A 12,610-nucleotide genomic window follows, 5' to 3' on the forward strand; every position below is an offset into this window, starting at 1 on the left:
CTTGTAGATCTACTATTTTTGAAAAATCTTGAAAATATGTGCATATCTTTGAATATATGTATATTTTAAAGCGAACATTTTTAACTCAAATCTTTGCTTCTGGTGGTCCCTGGCACAAAACAATTTCAGATGGGGGTCCGTGGCCAAATACATATCAATTTGGGGGTCCTTGGCATGAAAACAGTTGGGATGAAATGAAAGCATATAAATCAGTGCGTGCTCAGGGCTCAAATGCTCTGCAATCGCTGTTTATGTCCACAAAAGGAGACGGACACCTCAGGCAGCTTGAGCAGAGCCAGAGAGCTCATGTGTTTCACTCTATTGTTTGGCACAGAGATTCATGCACTACTCCACATCACTGTCTTGATGAGCACAAATCTCATACTACAGACACACCGGATGCTTTGATGCATGTCAAGGTGATGGATCTGATTGATTTTTCTATGGAGAGCACTGTGTGCATGATGGATATGACACGCCAATGTTTTCAGTCAGTTGGCGTATCTGGAATTTGCCTGAAGTTGGTTTTATATAATGTATATACTGATATTGCTCGTATTATATAAGGATATTTGACATAATATGATCCGTTTTCCTTGTTTCTTACTTTCTATATTCTTTCTTTTACCCCTAGCCCTTCTTGAAACTACAAACGATGGGAGCTTGTACGACAGATTTTCACACAATGTTTTACTCCTGTAAAACTGTGATATGACTAAGTTTAATCAGAATTTGGATTCAACTTTACGCAAATGAGGCATACAAGAATGCTTAAATCATACTTTGCATTGGAAAATTCATCATTGCTGATCACAAATTAGTATTTTAATTAACAAGTACTATACTGTGTTGCCCCTAGGGGCAACCACACTAATTAATGTGATTTCATTGGACTTTACTACCGGTCCTATGTCGTTAAAACAAATGTTAATTAATATCTATTTTAATGGTTTGCTGGCATGTGCTAGCCTTTCCCCAGTGGAGGAAGCCTGGAGCTCTACTCATAATGCCATATCGACTAAGTGTTATTCTGTAGAGCACTGCCAATAAATATTTGATGTGGGGACATTATTTGCCAATATAATTATTTAATTAAATGATGTATGGATTGTGTCCTGTCTGAAGCTGAACAACACCATCATGATGCTGCACCTAAGTTTAGTTTGGAGAGTCAGGACATCTGGAGATGCACAGGTTCCTAAGCCTGTCACAATTACAAAATAATTGCTTAATCGCAATTATTTTACACAATCGTCAAAATCGTTTCCATGTTGAGAAAGGTTCATATATTTAGAAATATCTTCTAAAAATAGTGGAAATGGCAGATCTACAAGCTCACAACGCGACGTGTTGTGAGCTTGTTGATCAGCTATTTCCACAATTTTCTACCACATTTTGAGTATACAATATTAAATGTGGCGTATTTTGGCCATAATACAATATTTATTGTAATTGTCATTTCTTCGTGTATTGCCGTTTTTGTCACATCTGCCCCGTGCAACTTTAGTTTACAAAGTCTAAAATCCACACAATTAAATCGTTAAGCGCAATTATTTGTATGACAGTTAATCGTCTAGTATAATTTCATAATCGTGACAGCCTTACAGATTCCAAGGAAAAGTTCTGAGACCGCCCCTCCGAAGCTCGGAATGTTTTTTGAATCTTTATGATTTTAATAGATTTGGATTTGGAGAGAATAGACAGCTCTAGTCTGCCACACTGTGTCTCGGAAAACACCCTCGTTTACCTAGTTGTGCACCAGTGTCGCACTCCCAAAAATAGCCGATCACGACGCACCGCAGGGTGACGTGTTCAGAGCTTGTAGATCGGCTGTTTTCGGCTATACTTTCCCAGCACAACTCAAGTCGGCTTTAGGCCCAACGATGGCCTGGACTTCATTTGCACGTGGCCTATTCAGTTGCACTTTGGTTGTCCCAGATGGCTGTGTCTGTGAGGAACAAGGAGACGGGTTGGAGAAGAGGCTGTGTAGGAGCACAAGAACCTCTTCTTCTTCTTCCTCCTCCTCCTCCTCACAAAACTGACTCATCCACTCATCCACACCCTTAACCCATTAAGACCTGGAACTGTGTCATTTTTAGATTTGAGCTAAAAAGCATAATTGTACACTTTGGCTATTCAAAAATAGCAGATATACAAGCTCATAGCGCGGCACCGAGTGCCGCGCTATGAACTTGTAGATCTGCTATTTTTGAAAATATTTGAATATAAATATTTTTAAAGCGAACATTTTTAACTCTATTCTTTGCTTCTGGGGGTCCCTGGAACAAAATATTTTGATGGGGGTCCACGGCCAAATACATATCATTTTGGGGGTCTTTGACATGAAAAAGATTGAGCACCACTGACATAGAAACATAGGTTTTTCAGAAAACTGTTGGAATTTAGGAGACGTAGAATCAGCTTCAGGTCTTAATGGGTTAATCACAGTCTGCCATCAGCCATCTACGCACAGCCATCAACACAAACACACACACACACACACACACACACAGAGTCTGCAGCAATCGTTGCTACATTTTGCCGCAAATCACAGCTAACATTACAGTCTATAAATACCCACCTGCCTTGCCAGGGGCTTGCACACACACGTGTGGGTGGGTGGGAGGTGCGGGGGCTGAAGATTGGCACGGGGGTATAGTGAATGTGCCATGTGTGTGTGAACGGGCACGAATTGTGGACACGTTTTTTTTTCTTTTTTGATTGAATACTTTATTTGTCAGAAATGTACGGTACGTGGTACAGTAAAAGCTAAAAGGATAACACAAAAACATTCTGGGGACTTGTTTCCATTGTGGTCCTAACGTGAGGTACGTTCTTGTGCCGGGAGACGACAAGACGGGTGGGAAGAGGAGTGGGGGTTGCGATCCGGAATCGGAGGAACCAGATCCAACATTGAGGAATCAGAGTTATTTAGGTGAACATGCGGACAAAATAGCTGATCTACAAGCGCACAACCTGTTGCGAGCTTGTAGATTAGCACATTTTTTGCCAAAAGGATTTGGTGTTACAAGGGGGAAAGAAGGAGCAGAGCAGACCTGGTATGGACCCCTGAGGGTCTAATCTCTTAATCTAGTCCGTTCCCATGACTCCCCAAGATGCTTTGACTCCCAAGAATAATGAACTTAAATCCTGTTGTGAAAACATTGTCTGAGCTAAAGCTCTGTTCAGGAGTGGAAGGATGAATGGATTTACTTAGGGTGTCTGTTTGTGTGTGTGTGAGAGTACAGTGGAGGATTCTTCATAGGCGATAAATTGAAGGTGCATTAAGTGATATTTGTTTACTTTTAAGTGTTAAATTGCTCTATATTCTGATAGAGATGGATAGCTATATAGAGTGTTTGTTCAGTAACTGTCTCTCCAGCTCTTTAGTAAATGGAAACACAAAGTAAGCATGTCAGAGTGGCGTCTTGTTGGTATCGACCGAGAGCAAGGGTGTCTATCCCCTTTCCAATGCGCTAGACCCCTGGGAGATGGATTGCTGAGGTGGAGCGTAACGCCTACCGTCAGCTCCCAGTACTTAACTCACAACTTAGTTACCCAAGCTTTGCTACTCATACGCTGGCTCTTTCACCGGTACATGGGATCTAACCCAGAACCTTGCGACCCAAAGGTGAGTGCTTTACCGACTGAGCTTCCCGGACACATACAGTAAATGACACAAACAAGTAAGCAGGCAAAATTGGAACGGGAACACTATAAAATTTAAGCTGATAAATCTCTCTTGATTGGCTGAAATTGGCAATATGGAAACCCACCTGAGAATGTATTTTCTGTTTTCTAAAGAGCCGGAGGTCATATTATGAGGCCATTTCCTTCCTTCTCTCTTTCTTTGTCTCTCTTACTCTGTCACACAAACACACTCATGCATGTCCCGGCAGCCGGTCACTGTTTGACCAAACATGGCGATTTTCTGTATTTAGTCTCACACACACACACACACACACACACACACACACACACACACACACACACACACACACACACACACACACACACACACACAGTGTGTAAACAGACTGTTGGTCCAGAAACAAGCACATACCGGTAATCTATCAGAGGAGACGAATAATGAACTGGTCTGGGTTTAGCTGCCACCTTGTAAGGGAAAGGTCAGGATACAGTCCCTGAAGCTGACCCCAGATCTGCTAAAAGACGGAGGAGCAGCCAATATCCATGGCTCTCTCTCTCTCTCTCTGCGTCCCTTGATCTCAGCGTCCCTTGATCTCAGACTGTCTCTCACTCATTCCCTTTTCTTTTCCCCTTCCTTCCCTCACTCTTTTATTGTCTCCATCCATCTCCTTATCTTTCTCACACATTCTCCGATCCTCTCTTTTTCCCTCTGTTACCCCTTCTCTCCCATTCTCTTATCCAAGAATACGGGAGATATTTACGTAGCATCACAATGTGGGTTGTGAGATTGTAGATCTGCTATTTTCACACAAAATAAATTGTGGGGGAAACATTTATAAGAAGAAGAATTGAACATTTTCTTCTATAATGCCATGCCCAAAATGGGAATTCCGTGTTGAAAGAGGTTTAAAAATATATATATTTTAACTTATTGACTGCCAATGACGTGTTTTGACGTATGTCAATCCAACGCCCACACCACCAAAGACGTCTTTTGATGCATGTTGTGTGTTTTCAGTTTTTACGCTAGATGGCGCTCTTCGCTAACCTATGAGTCTCCATTTGACTCCCAGTGAAGCTATCTATGGAACAGATTATCGCGACCCCCCCCGATTTTACGAGACTCGAATACGTCTTTTAAAGCGATCGGAATCGCTGGCAAGGTTGGCTATAGACGATGTTTTACTCTGGCAGTTAATGAGGTAAAAGTATAGACTGTACCTTACTATTATAGTAAGTAAAAAAATCCCTGGACTTGTCTCACCAGCCTCAGCACACCATTTGGCAACCACTGTGGCCAACATCAGTGTCTAAACTGACTAATGGTCTGTGGCTGAAGGGAAACTACTAGCCAATCAATCACGGGAGTTGTTCCCCCTTTGCCACTATAACGTACTCTCCACTGCTCCGGGATGGCTTTTCATCAGGTGGAACATTGCTGCTCTAATTTGCTTCCATTCAACCACAAGAAGACCCATGATTGGCATCAACGAGGTCAGGTCAGACACTTCATGTTGTTGAGTGATTAGAATTCAGTCCCTCCAAACGCTGTTTGACAGGGTTATGGTTAAGGTCGGGGCTTTGTGCACTGTCTGCAAGTACTTACTCTCTCATCTCAAATGTGTGTGTGTGTGTGTGTGTGTGTGTGTGTGCACACACACACACACAACGTATATACTGTCCTAGTACTCTATACTCACTGGCTTCCTTTAAAACGGCCCTGAAAATGCACCTTTCAGGAGGTCAAAGGGGGAGGTAATTATCACTTCTCCCTTAGACAGGCGACCACCCTTTTCTACTCTGTACATATAGTGTTTTATATTGGAAACAAGACTACAGGACTTTTTGGGTGTCATCCTTTTAGACCAAGTATTTGACTACTCGTACTGTTTTGCAGTTGTCTAATTAAATATTCAATCAATCAGTTTTTATTTAATTCAAATTGTATGTAATGTAAACGGTGAGGTTCTCTTATAAGCCCTCCCAGGGGTTTCTTAAACAATATTCTGTCATATTTCCTAGGAAAGAAGTAGTATACTTACTATACTATGTATATTATGAATTTGATTCCTGTTGTGCAAATCAATAAATCAAGACAGAAATGGGAATTAGAGTGAGATATAGGAAGTAAAGCCAGCCGGGAGGTGGGGACAAACGTGACAGAGAGAGAGAGAGAGAGAGAGAGAGAGCGAGGGATGGCAGATTGTTAGCAGAGCGTGAGTGAACAGGAGAGACGGAAATAAGTGTGACTGTCATCCCCTCCGGCAGGTAGGGAGTAGGGACCCGACGTTCAGTCTCTTCTGGCAGAATCTCAACTTATGTGTTTATATTTTTGTGCTTTTGTTTCCTCTGCAATACTCCTCATATGGTGAACAGCCAGGCTTTCTCGTGTGTGTGTGTGATTTTTATCTATTTTTAATGTTTTCTTTTTCTACGTGAGATCGCATGTAGAGGTGTTTCATTTTATGCCTGTACCGTAACTTTGCAATAGACTGGGTGATATTTCATTATGGGCTGCTGCTGCCTTAGTGCCTTCGATACCAAACTGAAGGACATTTAGCCAGTACTGTAGGTCTGTGTGCACTGTGGTAAATGTACTGTACACATACGTCCTGTTTACTGTGTGTGTGTGTGTGTGTGTGTGTGTGTTACGTACTTAATGTTCACTCATATGAACCTATTCATTGTTGATCGACTGCACATATTACCCAGATGCTGACTCGCTGTTGAAGCCTGTTGACACTGTACATTAATGATGATTCATGATGATAGTCTGTGCACAATATCGACAAAAGAAAACCTTGTATGTACAAAACCGTTTTTTTTTTAAAATGATTCTTTTCACTCTTGTATGAGGAAGTGGGGCATTCATTTACTGTATAAAAAACAAACGTTGAAATGTGGAGATACAAGGTCTCTGCCTGACAGCAACTATGTATTCATTTAGCAATGCGTCGCTGTCGGGTGGAAACCTCATATGTCCTAACCTGTAACTTTTCAGGATTCAAATTCAAAAGTAGCAGATCTACAAGCTCGAAACGCACGTGATGCATTCAGAGACCCAGGCCAGTGCCCAATTTTTTGCCGGCAAAGCCTAACTGTTTTATTTTCTTAGATTTTATTGTTTTATTTGGTTCCAGACTGTTACTCTTACTTGTTCCTGTGTTTCACTCATACTGCTGTTGCTGCTATGAGATCCGAATTCCCTCCGGTGATGATCAATAAAAGTCTATCTATCTTATCTTATCGTCTGCCTCCCTCAGGTAGAGGTGGCCCCACTGCAGATGAGGGAAGATGTTGGCTATGGACCAAGGAGTGGTGGAGGAATGGCTGTCAGAATATAAGGTATGATTTGTGTGTGTGTGTGTGTGTGTGTGTGTGTGCGCGTGGTGACATGTTCATGTGCACTTGCCACCAGAATCGGATATGAGAAGCGGGTGCACCCGTGATCAGTATTCTGTTTGTCACGCTTTCAGCCTGCAAATCGTTATTTTCAACATCTTGCTCGTGTACACACAGAAACACAGTGACATGCAAGTAGAGATGCACACAGACACACACACACACACACACACACACACATACAGTAGAGACATATACACAAAGACATACATACATACACACGCACATAGGGACACACAGAGAGACACACAGAGACATGCACACCAGAGATCGCCTTAGGGTGGTGTGTTTGTTGACCATTTCTTTTTAATGACAAAAGCCGGAAAATATTAATCCCTCCGGACATACTTTATTATTATCACCGCAAATCCTCTGTCCCAGTGCCCCCACAAGTGCTCTCTCTCTGTCTCTGTGTTACTAACACGTTCAAAACAAGAGGATGATAAACAAGCAATGAGATAAGTACCTTGGTCATTATATCTCTGATCTCACGGATGACAAAGACATCATAGACAACGCTGCAAACTGTATTCCCAGGCAAACATACTAATGCGGAAGTGCTCTGTAGATGTCAAGGTATCACTTTTTAAAGCTTTCTGTACCGTTGTATACGGCTCACCTGTGGAGTAACTACAAGGCTAGCAGCATGCAAAAACTAAAAGTTGCATACAATGAATGATGCTTTACTAAGATGGCACAGTGCCAGCCAGCTGTTTGCTAACTTGGGGGTGCATACCTGTCAAGCCCTTTTTAAGAAATGTAATGTACAAATTCATGTGTCGCCTAGAAGGGTCTGACAATCATGTTATCATGATTTTAATCAACCCTGTGAAGAGTTCTACTCGGTTCTCTTGATTTGAAGACATTGGCGCCACAGCCTCCACAGACTGTGAGCATATATGTGTGGCTAGCTGTAGTTGGCCTGATTTATGTTTTTCAGTTTTTTGTGTTGCTTATTTATTGTTGTGTATTTTGTATGTGATATGGACCTAGAGTCTGAAATAAAGATTGATTTATTGAAGCAAGATGGAGAGAGTGGCACATATGAGTAGTTATGTGTATAACTGTTACTGTTATAACATTTCAATGAAAACAAGGTGAAAATGTGGCATGTTTTTCTCCTGCCACAAATCAACCCAACAATGCAAAGGCATTTGAAGATGAAACATCCAACAGAGATGCCTAAAGAGACTGCACAACAGCTGTCTATTAATTATTGGCGTCGCTGGGACTGCAAGGTCACATCACGTGCGGTTGAAAACACAATGTTAATCACAAAGATGCACACGTGCACATGGAATACACAGTCCCATCCAGTTAAACGTTACAGCTTGAATTGAAAAGCTCTTTTGAGGAGATTGTGTGCAGGACCTCTGCAAAAGCTTAATCAACTTTCCCGAAGCCGTCTTAACTGCAGACGGATGGAGCAGCCACCACTGAATAGCCTATTATTTAGCCGTAACCTATTAGTAGCCCCGTTTTAATTTATTACCCGACGCTAAGCCAATCAACGTTACGAAGGGTTATTCTGAAGTGGCCTATTTCTGTGCGGTACCCCCCTGTGAATGCTCGTTACCCTGAAGAAGATGTGTTCTAATAAACTGATGATGCATTGTTATTTTGTTGAGCAATCATTATCCATCCAGCCATGCACACAAAATGTGTGAGTTGTAATGTAGCTAATTAATATTCAATTCAAGCTTTAAAAAAAAGCTCAAAATATGATGACGTAACTGTTGTTAGACTACATTTATGCATTCAAAATGGATATGACCCTTATTTGTTTTTATCAGATATCTGTAAACTGTAATCATCCTCGTCATTGTGGCCGGCAGCTTACAACCCTCGTGCAACCTCTGATACACACACACACACACACACACACACACACACACACACACACACACACACACACACACACACACACACACACACACACACACACACACACACACACACACACACACACACACACACACACACACAGACGTGCGCACACACAGACGCCTCTTTCTCGTTGGAAGTGCTCGGCTGAGGAAGAGACAGGGTGGCAATGAGGCGTCTGAACTAGGCCTGTCACAATTATTACATAATTGCCTAATTGCAATTATTTCAGATAATTAATTACAATTATTCTGCATATAATTGTTTCCACCTAAAATGTTCATACATTTTCAAACGTTTTCTTTTTGTTTAGTTACAGACGAGAAGTCCACAAAAAAACAAAACAAAAGGACACAAAAACCTAAACGCAAAGAAAAACATGAAAAGACAGCTGCTAGATTGGGAGTCACAATAGTTCATCTATAGTCTTACATCCTTACAAGCTCTATCATCTATGACCTTTCCAAGTCCTCAAACATTTTCCAAAAATAGCAGAAATTGATGATCTACATACAAGCTTACAACGTGTCACGAAGTGATGTGTTGTAAGCTTGGAGATCAGCTATTTACGCTATTTTTAAATTGTCTTTGAAAGTGTAAAATGATTAAATATGTCAGTCATTTCTTTGTATTTTGAAGTTATTTGTCATATCTGCCCTGTGCAACCTTTGATTACGTAGCCTAAAAGGCAAACGGAAATAACAGTTCATTCATATGTTCCAAAGCTCAATGCCAAAAACCACAATTAAATCGTTAATCGCAATGATTTGTATGACACTTAATCGTCAACTTGAGTTTTGTGATCGTGACACAGCCCTAGCTCTGAACGTGAAGCCTCGTTTATACTTGGTCGTGCGACGGTGTTGCTTGCCTAAAAAAATAGCCGATCTGCAAGCTCACAGCTTGTTGCGACTTACGACACTGTGTGTGAGAGCTTGTAGATCTGACGACGCCATTGTACAACAGGGTAAATTGAGTATTATTCAGACACGAGTGCACACGGATCAGATGCATGATTGCTGGCCAAGTTGACACTTTGACGGGGTGAAGTGACATCGGGCCAGAGAACAGATTTCCCCACAGACCTCATCTGTGTGAGTGTGAGTGAGTGAGAGAGAAGGCAAGTCCCTCATTACATCCACTTTGAACCGAATTGACCTGCTAGAGCAGTGGTTCTCAAACCTTTTAGCTCGAGAGTCCCAAAAGAGACATGAGAACTACTACTTAAACTTTTTATTTATTTATTTAATGGAAATTATTAGATTCGTTTTTTAATTTTATTTATTGAAATACTTTTTAAATTGACGAAACTGAAAAAGGGAGATATTGACTCGAGACCCATACACATTTTTTCCGCGACCCAAAGATGGGTCCTGATCCAGTGTTTGGGAAACGGTGTGCTAGAGCAGTGGTTCTCAACCAGTGGTCCTTGAGGGGGTTCCAGGTGGTCCCCAGCTAAATGAGGGAGAGTTGGTAACCAATTGGACCCTTATAGATCTTTAACTCTTGAGAGTGTAAAATGAAATCAAATGGACCCTTATTTTACGCTCTCAAGAGTTAAATAATTGTTAAACATCTGCATTACTTATATTTATAGTTATTTTGGTCAACGTTTTCCTGTTATCTCTCCTATGGTACCAACATCAATTCAGCATGGAATTGTGAACAAAATCATATCCGACGATAACAAAATATTGTCTTAGTCTAAATCTCATCAAATGGTCCGTGGCTCAAATGCTGACTAAATAATTGCCTTGATATGAAAAGGGTTTGAAACCACTGTGCTAGAGGAAGTAAATGTATGTGGCTGACAGCGTTCTTAGTTCCTCTATCTCTCTCTCTCACTCTCCTTGTGGACTGGACGCTGTCACCCTGTTCAACCAGTTTCCCCACAATTAAGACCAGCGGGAAGTGTCTCTGTCCTTCCTAGCTAAAGATAATGTCACTCCATGGCAGTTAGGCCTGTCACAGTTATTACATAATCGCCTCATTTCTATTTATAATGTTCCAATGTTCAACAACACAAACACAATTAAATAGTTTAAACGCAATTATTTGAGCGACAATTAAGTAACATTTCATAATCATGACAGCCCTAATGGCAGTTGGCTCCAAACGTTGTTTGCATGGCGCACCATATTTGAGGTAATGGGACATTCGAGCTTCTTTGACCTTCTCTGACAAGACAGAAAATCAATCACCCGCTCAAATAAGGGTTAAAATGTTTAGTAGTCAACACTGACTTATTGACACATGTCAACGCTGTCTGGCTTTGCTCTATTGACGATAAGACTGCGCTCAATAAACATTTGGCAGTTCACCTGTCTAACCCAGTCGTTCTCAACCTTTTCAGACCCCCCCCCCCCAAAAAAAAATAATCATATTTGAACTGGGGACCCCCCCACCCTGACAAGCACTTGGAATTGTTGGAGTTGAGGCATTACATTTAGTTTGACTCGGTTCCACAGATAAATATTGTTAAAATAGCCCCCAAACTCATGTAGGGACCCCCTAGGGGTCCAGACCTACAGGTTGAAAACCACTGCTCTAACCCGTGTGTGTGTGTGTGTGTGTGTGTGTGTGTGTGTTTGTGTATGTTTCAGACGCTGCCTGACAGTGCGGTGTCAAGCTATGCCGCATCACTGAAAGACAAAGGCGCCCTGGTCCCAGCGCTCTACAAAGTCATCCGAGAGAACTACAGCGATGTATGGACACACACACACACACACACACACACACACACACACACACACACACACACACACACACACACACACACACACACACACACACACACACACACACACACACACACACACACACACACACACACACACACACACAATTACCATGGGATTATTTATAGAAACAGAATTACCCTGTCAGTCAGACCCAAAATACATTCTGTCTCGATTTCCGTCGCTGTCTGGCTGTCACACACACACACACACACACACACACACACACACACACACACACACACACACACACACCCTGATCTCTCTTTTACCCAAATAGGTTTGTGTGATCATCATTCTGGAAGCTTATCTGTTTTTTGACAGCAGGAGAGATGACCTAGTGTGATCATGCATTTTGAAATATGTACAGTATTTATTCTAACGTGTATCTATCTGCCAAGTCCCATAACTGTAACTGTTGTTGTTGCATTTGTTTGTTGGTTATTGCCTAATTCATATACCTGATGAACTGATTTTAGTGACGCCCCCATGGTCTTTCCTTTAGTGCCTCTTTAAGTGCTTATGCAATATATGTCACCCCACCCCAATTATGCCGCTAATAATAATAATAAAGAAATCTGTTTTGTATTTTACATTTTTCCCCACTAATGAGATCGCAAGGCTCTAAGGAGGACAGTGTTAGTCAGTTGAACCCAATTTTGGCCGGTTGGGTGTAAAGAGCAGCACGGCCTATACAGGCTTTTGATTGATTGAATACTTTATTAGTCTGAAATTTAAACAGCACATGGTACAGTCAGACATTAAGGCTAAAAGGATAACACAAAAACGTCCTGGGGACTTGTTTCCATTGTGGTCCTATGTAGTTCAATTCATCAACATAGCATAACGAATTAACTCAATAATACATCAGTACAGTCATCAACAACTGCAAAACACTATGTACAAAGGAGAAAAGGTGGCAGTGGATGACACCT

At 41.5% G+C, this 12,610-nt stretch overlaps 1 protein-coding gene across 3 annotated transcripts in view; it reads left to right on the plus strand.

Annotated features, from left to right (window-relative positions):
* The window catches only part of hycc1 (hyccin PI4KA lipid kinase complex subunit 1), a 39,327-nt gene that overhangs the window by 8,516 nt on the left and 18,201 nt on the right, over positions 1–12,610 (plus strand). For all 3 annotated transcript variants that reach the window (XR_013934088.1, XR_013934089.1, XM_080443034.1), the window contains exons 2-3: positions 6,915–6,996; positions 11,541–11,642. Coding sequence is in view for 1 of the 3 variants with exons in the window: in XM_080443034.1 (XP_080299160.1) it covers positions 6,946–6,996; positions 11,541–11,642 (153 nt within the window). In the remaining 2 variants the exon portion in view is untranslated. The remainder of the gene's footprint in view (positions 1–6,914; positions 6,997–11,540; positions 11,643–12,610) is intronic.

This window comes from Gymnoscopelus braueri (genome assembly GCF_963280865.1).
Source record: "Gymnoscopelus braueri genome assembly, chromosome: 11".
NCBI classification, from domain to species: domain Eukaryota; kingdom Metazoa; phylum Chordata; class Actinopteri; order Myctophiformes; family Myctophidae; genus Gymnoscopelus; species Gymnoscopelus braueri.